We start from the raw sequence: 14,258 nt of genomic DNA, 5'->3' as shown, positions 1-14,258 counted from the left end.
CTCCACATCTGTTTTGTTCTTATTTTGTTTTCACAATTCTGGAGGGAGAACTCTCCTGGAGGCCGGGCAGGGTGGACCCCAAGTGCAGAGAAGCGTAGGCCAAGACCCCCGCTCCGCAGCCCAGGCTGGTGGCTGACAGGAGAGGTGGTTCTGATTCTCCTTTTGGCAGCCTCAGGGCCACACTTCAGGAGGAGTCTGTAGGAGAAGTTGAGGAGAGTGGAGTTATCCACTCTGCTCCTTATCTCTCCTGCCAGACCCCAGGCTCCCTCTCGGCTCCTTTCCAGAAGCCCTCCAGTCAAGGTCACCACATCAGCCAGGCAGACAGACACTTACCGCCGGTCTTGGGTGCAGGACAGCCGAGCTGATTTCTTTGGGGAGAGATCCGAGAGTCAGGGGGCCAGGGAGGCAGCCCCCTTCCCAGCCGCTGAGTGTGATTGTTCTCCATGTCCTCCAACCAGTCTGCCCTCCTTTCCCACAGGGGCAGGGAGAGGGTGGAGGTCAGGAAGAAGTCATCCCGGGGGGAGGGAGGTGATGAAGCGTCTGTCAGGGAGGGTAGAGGTAGCTGTGGAGGGTTAGCCTTCACCCCTGGGGGCCAGTTTAGGGCAGGAAGCTTGGGGCCTGCTTAAGGCATACACCTAACCCTAGACATAACCTAGCCCCAACTCAGTCCATCATTTCCGGTGGCCATATCCCTAGAGGCCCCAGCCCCCTGGGAAAAGAAGACAGTCCTTTGGTTTCTTTAGAGAGAAGAGCTTGAACTGTTTCCTTTCAGCCCAGCTCTGGCCTTCTATCCATACTCCCTTCACTCTCCCACTCCTTGGTCATCCTTCCTCTCCCTCTATCATGGGTGCTTCTGTCCTGGGTAATCCTTGCTCTCCCATTTACCACAAGCCTCGTTGTTTTTCTTAGGGGCAAAGGGTAGAGTGAGGGTTTGTAAGATGGGTATGGGGATCTGATAGAGTGTACGAGTATGGGAGCACCAAAGGGGCATGGGGAGCCCTGAACCACCTTCTGTTGACATGGAGATAATGATCCCACACTGCTAGATATGTGAAGAGGGAAGCCTACCCCAGCCACAGACAGGGCAAGAGGAAGGGCTTGGAAGCACAGTGGGAGGTAAGAGAGGAAACAGAACTTCCCATAGTAAGGAGGCATCTGCAACACTGGGTGGGAGCAAAGAGAAGCGGTCAGGGGGCAACCTGTCCTGGACACCCACGTCTGGGTAAGAGGACAGTCCTGGAGGTAGGGGAATGGACCGTACAGTTGGCTGCCTCTGGGCTGTAGAGTTGAATTATTTATCCTTGTTCTTGTGAGTGGCTTTGGGCAAGTTAATAAACCAGTTTGACTTACAGTTTCCTCATTTGGAAAAGAAAGAAAAAGATTATCCTCACAGAGTTGTTGTTAATATTGAATGTATATAAAGCACTTATCATATTTCCCGGGACATAGCAATCACTCAACAAAAACCAGCTGTTTTAAGGACGATGACAATGAAGATCATGATTAGGAAGCTTTGCCTCTTGTTTGGGGAGAAGGGGGGGTGTCCACTCCAAGAGGTGGAGGTGAGGAGTAAGACAAGGTGATCTCACGCACCTGTGAAGACACAGTCTGCCTCCCTGGGCTCCAGGCCAAAGCCAAAGCTGTCCACAGCCATTGCCAGGGCCCGAGCGAAGTGGGCATCAGCGAGGAACGAGCCATCGGAGGAGCTGACGAGGCTGGCTCTAGCACTGGGGCCATTGTCCTCAGAAGCTGAGCCCCAGCCATTGGCTAGGGAGCCCTCGCTGGGGGTAGGGGTCGGGCAGGGCCGAGGTGGGCACAACAAGCCCCTCACCTCGGACCCTACCCCTCCTCCAGCCCTGCCCATGTCCGCCAGCTCTGAGGCTGTCGGGACACTGATGTATCCATAGGTGACTGGAGGTGAAGGAGCCCTTGGCATAGGAGAGACACTGTTCCTAGGAAGAGGAAAAATGGGAGACAATTCAATGGTTGAGGTGGGGTAGAGTGGCACAGTAGCAGAAACATTCCAGTTGAGGAAGGGGGAATGGGTAGAGATAAGCATACTCCTGTAGCATGCTATCTGCAGTCCTCTGGTTATCCCTCAGGCTACTCACCTGGGGGTCTCCTCACCCTCACTGAGCTCCAGGCACAGGGCCACCTCCTCAGGAGTCAGCACACTGTCCTGGTCCTCCCCCAGGGATGACAGTGAAGAGCTGGACAGGTGACTGGAAGCTGGGCTGGGACCAGAGAGGGAAGAGGCCTGGGGGCTGGAGGGGCTGGGGGGACTGGGGGGGATAAGGTCGGGGATGGGGGCGGCTGGCAGTGGGAGGGAGGAGGGAACTTGGGGCTCCTCCAAGTGCCTGGTTGCAGTAAGACAGTGATGGCAGGATGGTTAGTGCACTTCTTCGAGTCAGTCACTGTCCATGCCTCCCCCCCGCCCCTGTCCAATCTCAGAAACACCCCCTCCCCCGCCCCATCCCACTCAATCCCTAGCCCTGCCTCCTGACCCCATGCCATCTTACTGGGTCTGCTGACTCTGAGTGGGGGGTCCACGAGGAGAGACAGGTGCCGGGGGGAGAGGGCGAGTCACCAACTCATTGGAGGAGCTGAGGAGCTGTGGTCCCAGGGCCCGCCAGGCAACCAGAGCTTGGGGCACAGCTCCTGGGCATGAGAATGGCGGAACCCCCGTCAGCCCCAGACCCCAGCCTGCCTGCCTGGCCACCCAGCCCCCTCAGCTTCCTGACCCCACTCCCCACCCAGCCTCCCTGGGACAGGAGAAGCCAGATGCAGGAGAAGGTCTCACTTGGGCTCTGGGGAAGGTTCTTGGAGCCTCTATTCCCCAACTCCCAGGCCCAGAGCTCCATGGGGTGGCTGGCCCGGAGCAGCGGGGAGCTGTTGGCCTGGTGCAGCTCTGCAAAGGAACGAGTCACTGGTTGGGGGTGGGCCTTTCAAACCCCAACCACAGGCACTATCTTCAACTTTATCATTCAGTTAAGCTTTAGGGTCCCTGAACCCAGAGAAAAGGGAGAAGAACCTCCCTCCATCCTCTCCATTCCCCACCTTCTTCCAGGCAGTTCTGACAGGAGTACCAGGCTTAGAGTCAAAAGACCTACATTAATAGCCTGGCTCAGCCACATATTAGCTGTGTGACCTCAGGTAAATCCATTAACCTTTCAGGTAAATCCAAACCTTCATTTGAAGTAAACACTCACTTCAAATGATGGTTTTTGCCAATTAAATAAAAACTGATCGGAAAGTTCCTGTGCCTAATAAATACTTTAAAAAACAAGTTTCTTCTCCTTTACTGTATACATTCCAATCTTCCTAATCTCTGTACCCTCATGTTTGCTACTTCTCTCACGAATTTTTGGATCTGTGAAGACAAATACTCCTTTTTTTGGAGAGAATCTGTCAATTTCCATTTCTCACATTGCAAAGATCTCACATGATTCTGGATAGCCCTGCCCTGAGAAACCTGAGTGTCTCTCACCCGGGGAGATGGGTTTGACTGTCAAGATGAGTAATGGGTTGAATGGATAAGACAAAACCAGGAGGCCCCAGACCATGCCAGGTGTGACAGGAGAGGGTCAGCTGACAGGAAGAGGAACTTGAGAATAGGAAGGTGTGTTGGTCTCACCCAGTAAGCAATGCCCTGCCCATCGATATTCAATATTTGTTGAATGAATGAGTGAATGGATGGATGATATTAGAGACGTAGGTGTAAGCACAAGGTGAGAAGAATCACTCACAAGATGGCAGCTCACATGGCCACTTAAGTGAACTCTGAAATAGAGAAGCTGTGGTGACTGAAGGAACAGACCCAGTCACGTGCAATGACCTGTGAGCGTGCTTCTTGGTCAGGCTAAAACCTAAATGGATCTAAGTGTAAACCAGAGAGGAACAGGGTAATAGAGGGAAGAGATTTTCCCAAGACCAGGAACCAGGAGAACATCAAGCAAAGGAGAAAAAGAAACAGCCTTCAGATTAGTGTCACATCATCAGACGCCCAGTTAGGAAAGGGGATCTTTCCTTGGTGAACCAGAGACCAGCAGGACCCTCGAGGCCGCTTCTAGTCAGTCTAATTTCAAAGATCTGGGGGTCACTGTGGGCAGGTTCAGAGCAGGGATGAGACCAACGCTATAGCATCCACCAAGATGCCATCTGGATGCTGGGAATCCATGTACAGTGGCCAGACCTTCTGAGTCACTGGGATGAAAACCACACAATGGCTAGACTTCCTCCATTGAAGTTTCCTTTTGTACTTTGGCTGGTTTGGTTTTTATTCATTTCCTTTAGCCGTCATATGATCTAGGGAGTCCTGGAGGCCACTTCAGGTGCTCCAAGTCTGCTGTCATCAGCTGTGCCTTCTCTAGTGCCTGACTTCCTGACTAAGCTCAGAAATGGGCACACACATTGGTTGCTTGGTTTGCGTGGAAAGCAAAGGCAAAAAGCCAGTCCTGGAAAAGGCTATATTTATCCCAGCCCCTTTCATTTCCTCTAATTCTGGTAACAAAAAGCCTCCTCCCACCTTGCTTGGAATTACTTGGATTTTAGTTTCAATGTTATTTGAATTTAAACTGTAGAATAAAAATGTTATCAAGGTTAGGTTGAATCTCGTTGGGCATACCTGAATTGCAGTAAATATTTGTTTGAATCAATGAATGAATGAGGATATTCAGTGAGTGTATCTAGCAAAGCAAGCATAACTAAGAACCTGATATAATGGATGAGATGCGGGAGAGTACAGTTGTGAGAATATCAGTCGTAGAGAAAAAAATCCAACTAAAATAATAAGAAAAAGGAATAAGCAGGTGAAGGAGGGGGCACAGAGAGGCTGCCGGTTTCAGAAGATAAAGAATCATCAGTCTTTTGGACAAGGTGACAGCAGTAGAGGCCACTCTGTGGCTCTGGACAAGATCATGGCATGATGTCACTGCCGCTGCTGAGACCCTGGGAGCCAGAGGTGGGCCAACTGTCCACCAGCCCAGGGAAGTCACTGGTCAACCCATCCTGGGGCAGCACTGGGTGGGGCTGGGGTCAGGAGAAACAGGGGGTAAAGTGACGACCTATACCCGAGTGAGGTTAGGAAGCTTCATCTCAGAATTGGAACCTTTCTTGAGAACTGGCTCTAGAAAACTACTCACCTTTTCCCAGTGTCATTAGTGTTCTAAGAGGGGCTGTACATTATATTCAAGTCCATGTAGTTCTCCCTGGGAAAGCTGGTTTTTAAATGAGACTTATGCAACCTCTTTGTAGCTGGTATTTCATCACCACTGAGGATTTCTGATGCAATAACTCTGAGGCGAAGCTGGAAGGAATGCCAGCTTTGCTAATATTTAGAGTCATAAAGTTCTGGGTATTGGACAAGCTCTTAATTACTCCGAATCCATCTTTGTCTTAATAAAAGTTGGATTATATCCACTTAAAAAAAATTGGCTGTCAAACATCTGTAAATCTTATTAACCAGCACAGAAGGCTCAGGAAGACAGCAGGCAGAGTGCAGGCCAATGTCCAGAAACAGGAGAAAGAGGCGAGAGAATATGATTTCCCAAGGGCACTCCCAGGGAGATTCAGAGGAGCCTTTGGAAGCAGACCATTCTTGCTTCAAATTCGAGCTCTGCAGCTTATTAGCTTGTGGGGTTTTGAACAAGTTACCCAATTCTGATCCTCTTTCCTTATCTGTAAAATTTGAGAAATAATACCTAGTCATTATGGTGTGAGGATTAAATGAAATAACAGGTATAAGTAATGCACCTAACATAGAGAGTTGCTAAAGAAACAGAGACTATGATTATTTCTCTCTGGAAAGTCAAAGCAGGGAGCTGAAAGTCAGGAGAGAAATCTGCACAGAAAGGAAATACTCATTCTTCTCTGGAAAGCGAATTAGGAGTCGGTGCCCGGGGAAGACCCGGGTATAGTGCACAAGAAGATGAGTCCATGAGAGCCTGACGCTGCATGCTAGCACTGGTAACATTCTGCCAGGTTCTAGAATTACTTGTATGCTGGTCAGGCACTTTCATTAGACTTTGAGCCCTTAGAGGGCAAGGACTATATCTGGTATCTCTTGTGTCTCCATGTTGGGCATACACTGGTGCTTATTAAATGTTTGCTGAGTGGAATTGACTGCAGAAACAGGGCTCACTACTGGTATGGCCAAACCGAAGCAGGAGCACGGTATATAGGAAAGCTGAGGTCAGCACACTCCTAGCTGAGCGCTTTGGTGATAGGTGTTCCCCAGGACAGGAGGATGGAAGCTGTGGGTGGGGTGCAGCCCACCCCATTCCCACTCCTGGCCCCTCCTACCACCCACTTCAGGCTGTGTCTATCCTCCCCAGCCTTACCCTGCTTCTTTTTGGCCTTCCAAGCCTCCGCAGGGGCCAGAGACAAGCGCGGAGAAGAGAGTCCCCTGCGGCTGCAGAGGCTGTCTGAGCTGGGCCAAGGGCTGGAGAGCCGGGCCAGCTGGGGTGGGAGACGCCTGACAGCTGGGGTCTGGGGGCTTGGCTGGGCTGGGGAGCTGGAAGGCAGCTCAGCGATGAGGGAGCCATAGAAAGTGCTCGTGTCAGGAAGCAGGGGCACACCGGGGCTTCGGGGATCCCAGGAGATCACTGCGATAAAAACGACAGGAGGAATTATGGTGAGTATCCCACCCTACATCCCCCCTCTCCAGTCCTGGGGTCCCTGCTCCACTGCCAGGCCCTGGCCCCCACTGGGCATGCTCACAGGAGCGCCTGCAGTCTAGTGGGTCCCGGGGGTCCACTCCCAGCCGGCTGCTGAGGCTGCTGCTGCTGCTCAGGTCCCGAGAGCCAGAAGTGGACCGCCAAGTGTCTGCCAGCCAGGGGGAGTCACTGTGATCCATCCTGGAGCAATGAAGTGTGGGAGTGGGGAGGGAGAAATGGAGTGAAGTGAGGATCTCATTGGCTAAGACCTCCGGCTCAGAGGGAGCACAAGGGGTTGGGGAGATGGTGGTATCAGCTTTATTCTCACTGCTTTTCAGCCCTTCACAAACTCCTTAAGATCTCTGTCCCGGTGTTCCAAACTCAGCACCCCTTTCTTATCCTGGGGTCAGGGTAAGTCCAAGTTGCCCAGAGTTAGGAGGTATTACAGAGAGGCAGTTGTGTGTTTAGACAAAAAGAACACAGATCTAGAGCCAGACAACCCAGAAATCCCCAACTGCTGCAGCCTAGCTGTGCAATCCTGGGCAACTAAGTCTATTGGCCTCTGTAAGCCCCAGTCTGTTCATCTGTGAAATGGCAACAATGAGGCTTTCCATATAAGGCCGATGCTGTGAGCTGACATGAGTAAAAGTGAGCTCTCTCAGCCAGCAGAGGAGGAGCAGGAGCTTGCTACATGGATACTGGCCTCTCTACCTCTAGCCTGCTTCCCTTTGAAGTGGGTGCCATGCTGGCTGCCTGAGCCATCTTTCAAGAACAGGGATCAGACCAAAGCACTTCTCTGCCTAAAACCTTCAATGGCTCCCTATTTACCAGGATAGAACCCAGCTGCCCAGCATGGCTGACAAGGCCCTGCTTGATCTGGCTTCCAGCTCCCTCACCTTATCCTTTGCTCTGAGCCATCTCACATTCTATGCCTCAGCCAGACCAAACGCTTGTCTTTCCCTATGAACACAGCATGCTATTTCTTGCTGCTCCCTTTGCTCTTCCCCTTCTTACTTTCAGGGTAAATGTGAAATCTTCTTCCTCCACATTTCCCCACCCCAAACTCTTCTATGGATCTTGTACACGTTTCTGTGTTTCCAACACTGGATTGCATTCATGTGCTAGCATGGCTGTCTCTGCCTAGATTGAGAGTTCCTGGCAGAGGAATGGATGAACAAAATGATCAGGATGGAATCTCCCTCAAGGACAGGGATAAAGTCCCGGGGGAGCCAGAGAAATCTCAGCGCAGAGCTGACACAGCCCAGGAGGTAGCTGGAAGAGAAAGGCCAGTGAGCAAAGAATAACACAGGAACACGGCCCCAGCCAGCTTAGAACCTTGCTCTGGGCTGAGAAACTGACAGCAAAACAGTAGCCCAAGGCCTGGATGTGTCCGGCACATAGTAGGTGCTCGGTAAACTTCTGTTGAAAGATGCAGGCCTGGAATGTGAACCTTCCAGAGGAAATCTAATGAGATAAAGAGCAGGAGGAGGTGGGCAGATGAAACGGTTATAGTGTAAAACTCAGCCAGTCAGAGAAAAAAGAGGATGTTTTCTTTCCTAGTATCTTGTCTCATAACTGCAGACTTGCTCAGGCAGCCCAACACACTTGGAGCACATGCAGCTGCAAGCTGGTCTTGTTATTGAGAACAATGAGTAAGAATCTATGTTGTGGGGGCAGAGCGCCCTCTGCTGGACCTGTGGATGGATTACTGTGAAGGAATGATTGCTGGAAAGGTAGGTGATTTACCAAATGCAAAGGCACCACTAGGTAAGCACTGAGTGTATAGAGAAAATTAGAAGTTACACTGGTCCTCCTGTGCTAGCTATTCTCCACTCATCAGGGTGAGTCAGCAGGAGAGTGTGGTAAGTGTTAGTGAGAGGTCGGTGACGAGAGCCCTGGGTTAGGAGTTCAGAAGGCCAGCTACCAGCTGTGTTGTCTTGGGCAAAGTCACTTAAGTTTTATAATTCTTGGTTTACTCACCTGTCAAGTGGCCTGATAGTAACATTATTGAAAGAGAAATTAATTCTCACTTGGAGGTCAGGAGAGATGAGGGTACTAGGACCCCAAACTGCCTGGCAGCAGGGGAGACAATACTCCATCCAGTTCTCCGTCCCAGCTCCACTGTCCCTCGGCCTTCTGCCCCTCCCTCACCTCACGCCCCTCCCCTTTCATCTCTCACCTGTGTTTTAGGATGGCGTCCTCACTGGTATATCTGTACAGACCTGGGAGAGGGCAGGAGAAGGCTAAATACAGAGTCCCCTGGACCTGGCCAGAAATCTAAACCCCTGTAGTGTTCTAACTGGACCCAGGGAAGGCTTGACCACCTGGGAGTCCACTCCACCCTCTCACCTGGGCCCAGGTGCACCCCAGCTTGGCGCCGGCGGTGGACACACACAGCAGTGCCCAGCAGCAGCAGCCAGAGCACAACACCCCCGCTGGCAATGACCTCTGGCCGTCTCAAGGCGGCTCTCAGCTGCTCCAGGGTCCGTGAACCGTGGTCGCTGGGTTCTCGGGCGGCTCGCTCCATGGCCTGCTCTGTATGGGATTTGGAGCTCAGGGGGAGGAGGCAGGTGAAGCAATGAGGGTCTGGTAGACAAGCGGGAGGCGCTGGAAGTGTGAGGTGGGAGCGGGGAGAGAGGAAGGTGGGAATAGGGGCCGAAAGCATATAGGTGGGGCGGGTGGGCACTGCTCTCACCTAAAAGGAGGCAGACAGGGCTACTGGGCTCCCCAGCCCCAGCACCAGAGACTGCAGCCACTTGTACGCAGTAGGAACCTGGCATTCGGGTGGCGATCTCCAGCTGGGTCTGCTCGCCTGCCACGGTCCAGTTGGTTGGGGGCAATGAGGTGTTGCCCAGGCTCCAGACCTGAGGCACAGGCAGAGATGAGCACTTGCCTCCTGGCACTGTCCCAGCAGCTGAGCCCTTCATCTGCAGATCAGACTCTGGGATGTGGTCATCCTGCCCTGCCATCCAGCTGGGGACATCCCCCCCACCGACATGCACCCGCACTTCCTATTCCTTTCTCCCCTACAAAGTGAGAGAGACTTCTCTCTAGACTGACAGAGGAGGACAAAAGTAATCCGAGAAAACATTCATTAGACCAGTGGTTCTCAAACTTCAGTGTGCCTCAGGATCCTTTAGAGGGTTTGTTAAAATCCAGGCCCATCCCTGAGTTTCTGATTCATAAAGACTGGGAAAGGACCCAAGAATTTGCATGTCTAACAAATTCCCAAGTGATGCTGATGTTGCTGGTCCAGGAACAACACTCTGACACCCGCTGCCTTAGAAGGTGAGAGTCAGACACAGTTTGATTTGATTTTTATTCCAAGTCCTACACCTATAACCTTAGCCTCACTTTTCTTGTCTGTAAATTGGGGATAATGACCAGGGAGGACTGTGAGACGAAACGAGATCATGTAGGTAAGTGCTTGGTGGTGTCCGGCAGACAGTAGGTCCTTGCTCAACAACGGTGAGCTTCCCTTGTGTCTCTGCACAAGTGCTGCTTCTCAGTGCCCAGAGCAAGGGTATCCCGGATGCCAGGGAAGAGGGATGTCCTGGCACCACCAGGAAGGAGTGTGTCAGCTTGTGGGGGGTACCTGGTAGCCACGGATGATGCCATTGTGGTTTTCAGCAGGTGGTGGGACCCAGCTCACAAGGACACTGCCGTTGCCAGGTTTTAGAGTCACCTCCTGGGGAGGGGCACTGGGCACTGGAGGGAGGGAGAGAGGCTGTAAGGGATGCTGAGGGAGAGGACTCTAGGGAAAAGACCTGGAATGGGGACACAGGGTCAGAGGCCACACTAATGAGAATAGAAGCTTCTCTCAGATCTGCTTGCCTGGCCAGGGCAGAAGGGAGTCCAGGAATAGGACTCAACATCCCCCAAGACTGGAGGGCGATAGTCCAGGGGCCCCCAGACAAAAAGGGGCCAGAGTGTATACTGTTGGGTCCTGGGGGCATCTGTCCTGACCTTGTTCTGGCAACCTTAGGAGCAGCACGTTGCTGTCAGGGCCTCGAGCCCGGCCGGAGGATGGTCGCACTTTGAACTCGTAGTCTTGGCCCCAGTGGAGGCCCCTAAGCTCTGCGCTCTGCCAGCCATCCAGCAGTGTCTCCTCCCATGGAGCTCCCTGGGCTCCTGGGGCAGTCTGGGCCCTGAACAGGGCTGTGTAGGACTGAGCAGGTGCGGCAGGGCCGCTCACCTGGGAAAGAGTCCAGAGGAAGGTCAGGGAGCTCACGACCAGCCCTTCCTTGAGCTCTGGACTGGCTCCCACCCCTAGGTCCTGTGACTCACCTTCCAGCTGAGCCACACAACAGGCCCAGGCTTGGTGCCCTTTGTGGGGTCAGGGTTCAGCAGGGTCACGTTTTCCAGCTGAATACGCACAGCCAGAAGCTCCAGAGGCTCCTTGTAGTTGTGGGGCTCTGTGGGGAGCATAGGGCTGGGATAGGGCCTACAGGCCAGAGCAAAGGAATGGAGCAGTGGACCATCCCTCACCTGCAGAAGAACCAAAACCCCCAGATTTCCCAGGTCTAGAGCACTTTTATTTCTACTTAGGATGGGGGAACCTCCCCCTAAACGGGGACCCCAATACTCTGACCCTGATCCCAGGTTGAGCCCCACATACCGTAATCCCAGCCAAAATCTGATCACACCACCCTAACTGGACCCCTCAACTTTGGCCCTGACTTTAGCTGACCACCCACCCTCCTCTTACCCTGGACAGACACCCTGGCTCCCCGGCTCTCCCGTTGTCCTGCATTGTTGGTCGCCACACACAAATAGGTCCCTGCGTCACTCTTCTCTGCTCTTGCCATCAGCAGGGAACCCCTGGACACCTGTCAGGGCCAGGTGCATCGTGAAGTCTCCCGTGTGGGGAGGGAAGTTTAAGGCCTCACTGCCTTCTCTCTGTCAAATTCTGCAGGGGATGTGGGGCTAGAGGGTGGGCCAGTCCCTCAGGGTATGCCCATACCCAGGACGGGATGAAGTATGGCAAAGGGGCTACACTCACCGTGTGCCGCCCTGGCTGTAGGGCCAGGGGTTTCCCATCTTTCCACCATGTAACTGTGGGCTCTGGGTGGCCCCAGGGTGGCCCACACTCCAGAATCACCTGCTCACCCACTGTGGCCACTGTGTCCTGAGGCTGGATCTGGAAATCCTCCTGAAGGACTGTGGGGAGGATGGAGGGTCAGCAGGGAACAGCACCCAGTCCTCCCCTCCCCAGAGGTCCCCCCTGCCATACTTCCCCATTCTGCTTTACCTACCTTTTCGCTGCCTTGTGTTCACTCTTCACAGCCCCATCACCCAGGTCTCCCATCTAGGACCACCCCCGACCCAGCTCTCCCCTCCCAATCTCCCAGCCCAGGCCTCCCCTCACAGGTATCCCCTCAAACCTCGCTCACCACAGGCATCTCACCCCAGGTGTGCCCCACCCTGGGCCTCCCCTGCCAGGCCTTACCAGCCACAGACAGCCGAGCGCCTCTGCTAACTGCCGTGCCCAGCCGGTTGCTGGCCTCACAAGTGTAGACACCCAGGTCTGTGGATAGGGCCTGGTCATCGTGGGCATGTCCCTGGCCAGGGGGCCGCAGCAGCAGGAGGGTTCCATCAGGTAGGAGGTGGTGTATGTCTGGGGGCACCATGCTCAGGGGCTGCCCATTCAGCAGCCAGTGGATGGTGGGAGGCGGCTGGCCTGAGGCTCGGCAGCTCATCTTGGCGGGGCCAGGACCCTGGAGCAGCTGGTCCTGGGGGTGGACTAGGATCTGGGGTGGCGAGTCCTGAGCCATGCCTCCTGGGAGGGAAAGGGAGGCGGAGCCTGGTGTGACTACCGACAGGGCCCCCAAATCCCTGCACCCTCCGTCTGCCTTCTCTTGTCTGAAGATGAACTCCCAAATAACAAGCTAGCTGGGAGGGGAGAGGACCAGCTTGCTCGGGATCCAAGTGAGGGCCTGGAGAGCTCTCAATCTGTATCTCTGTCTTACACACATGCACACACATCATCAACATCGTCGTCATCCTCATCCTCATCTCTGGCACCCCTACTGCAGAAAGGAAGCAAAGGAACAGGGAGGCCTCTTCTCTGCTTGGCCAGGCCTTGGATCAAGGGAGCGTGGGCCAGGAGAAGGAGGGCCACACTCACCCGTGACGAGCAGAAGCAGGAGAGGCAGGGGCCACCCGGACCCAAGGAGGCCCGCTCCTCCAGAGCCCATGGCTGCTCTCAGGCCTCTGTCCTTGTCCCAAACACTTTGTCCTGCTGCTCTGAGCTCACAGCAGAGGGAAGGAGGGGCGGGGCGGGGTGGTGGTGGTTGTTTGTGACCGAGAGTCTGCCCCAGGAGGGAAGCAGCTTTGAGGAAACCGATGCTTCCTGCCTGGCCCTCAGTGCCTTGGAGAACTGGGAGGAGACCAGAGGAGAGAAACTCTCTGACCCTGACCCTTTAGCCATAACCCCTGACTCCAACCCCAGCCCTAAGATTACCTCGTGTTCTAGTCTAGGATTTCTTAAAGGTAACTCTCACACTAACCATAGCTCCACCACAGCCTTTAACCCTAAGCCTCTGTTTAAATCCCAATCCTTATCCCTTTGCTTCCAAGCGACCTTCTGCTACAGTGGAACGGAAAGGCAGAGGTGGAATCTCAGGGTACAGCATTAAGAAGCTGAGGATAGAGGAAAGTGGACCAAGAAAGTTAAGGGGGGCGGGGAGGGCAGGAGTGTATTGTCATTCCACTGTCCATTCCCCAAGGCTGGATGGGGCTGGGGGTGGGTAGGACAGATGAAAAGAAGGATTCAGAGGCTCTGGAACAAGCTGGGAGATGCCCACAGTGTGTTTCTATTCAGCTCAGAGACAGATGAAATAAGATTCTGTGAGCCCTTGGGCAAGTTACTTAACCCCTGCAAGTCAGTTTCCTTATCTGTAAAGTGGGAATAATAGTAATAGTTCCTGCCTTGAGGGCTGGAGTAAGAATGAGACGAGATAAATTATAAAACCACTTTGCACAGTGCCTAATGCATTATAAGTGATCAGTAAGGTTAGCCAATATTGTCATTTATTTATTTTTATGAACGTCCCATCACTGAGACTATTCAAGCATCCTTGGCAGGAATATTTTTCAGGCCCTGGAAAGGTAGTTGTAGTAAATGACCTTTGAGAGCCTTTCCAGCCCTGGAACCTTGTGTCTGTAGCAGCCAGGCCTGGTAGCTTCTGAGCCGGCAGTGTCAGTGCTCCCCCATTGCTTTCCTCCACCCCCTCCCGAGAGAGAGGCTGCTGTCATCTCTCAGACCCCAGCTCCTTTACAGGTCTCTTCCTTCCAAATCTGGAATCTCAGCCATTTCCTGGAGCTGTTCCCGGAAGGCCAAGGCCAGGCTCTGGGGGCTCAGCGGAAGAGCGTCCAGCCTTTGTTCCCAATTGTTCCTGGCCAGCTCCTCTGTGGGGCCCCTGACGCCCTCCCTTCCACCACCTTCCCAGCCTGGCCTCAGTGCCAGCAATGGCCACAGCCACAGCCCTAACAGCCTAGCAAGAGGAAAGCCTCCCTTACTCCTCTTTTTCTTTCTCCTCAAACCCAGAACAAGACTGATTAAGATAATCGGAGCAAGAGAGCACCATGGTCTCTACAAACTGG

The 14,258-nt window shown here is 53.5% G+C and overlaps 1 protein-coding gene across 1 annotated transcript; it reads right to left on the bottom strand.

Moving 5' to 3' along the window:
• Positions 1–184: 184 nt before the first annotated feature.
• Positions 185–12,850, bottom strand: ROBO4 (roundabout guidance receptor 4). The gene is made up of 18 exons (XM_058544719.1): positions 12,781–12,850; positions 12,103–12,432; positions 11,656–11,813; positions 11,362–11,482; positions 10,941–11,068; positions 10,620–10,848; positions 10,249–10,361; positions 9,349–9,517; positions 9,003–9,188; positions 8,833–8,875; positions 6,718–6,854; positions 6,339–6,602; positions 2,801–2,908; positions 2,520–2,658; positions 2,112–2,357; positions 1,594–1,952; positions 334–540; positions 185–195 (listed from the first exon to the last, which is right to left on the bottom strand). Exons 1-18 carry the CDS (start codon positions 12,848–12,850, stop codon positions 185–187), a joined length of 3,018 nt encoding a protein of 1,005 aa, XP_058400702.1.
• Positions 12,851–14,258: the final 1,408 nt, after the last annotated feature.

The sequence above is a fragment of the Diceros bicornis genome, chromosome 7 (genome assembly GCF_020826845.1).
Source record: "Diceros bicornis minor isolate mBicDic1 chromosome 7, mDicBic1.mat.cur, whole genome shotgun sequence".
NCBI classification, from domain to species: domain Eukaryota; kingdom Metazoa; phylum Chordata; class Mammalia; order Perissodactyla; family Rhinocerotidae; genus Diceros; species Diceros bicornis.
The sequence above is the reverse complement of the archived record's forward strand: the minus strand, read 5'-3'. Positions and strand labels throughout refer to the sequence as shown.

What these genes read in the sequence shown, in the direction of transcription:
- ROBO4 (XM_058544719.1), bottom strand. Translation starts at nt 12,850, where the DNA reads ATGGGCTCTGGAGGAGCGGGCCTCCTTGGGTCCGGGTGGCCCCTGCCT. An exon ending in GAAGGCCAAAAAGAAGCAGG is followed by an intron (nt 2,909 to 6,338) that starts GTAAGGCTGGGG and finishes GTTCCTTTGCAG; the next exon opens with AGCTGCACCAGGCCAACAGC. An exon ending in GAGGGTGAGGAGACCCCCAG is followed by an intron (nt 1,953 to 2,111) that starts GTGAGTAGCCTG and finishes TCCTCTTCCTAG; the next exon opens with GAACAGTGTCTCTCCTATGC.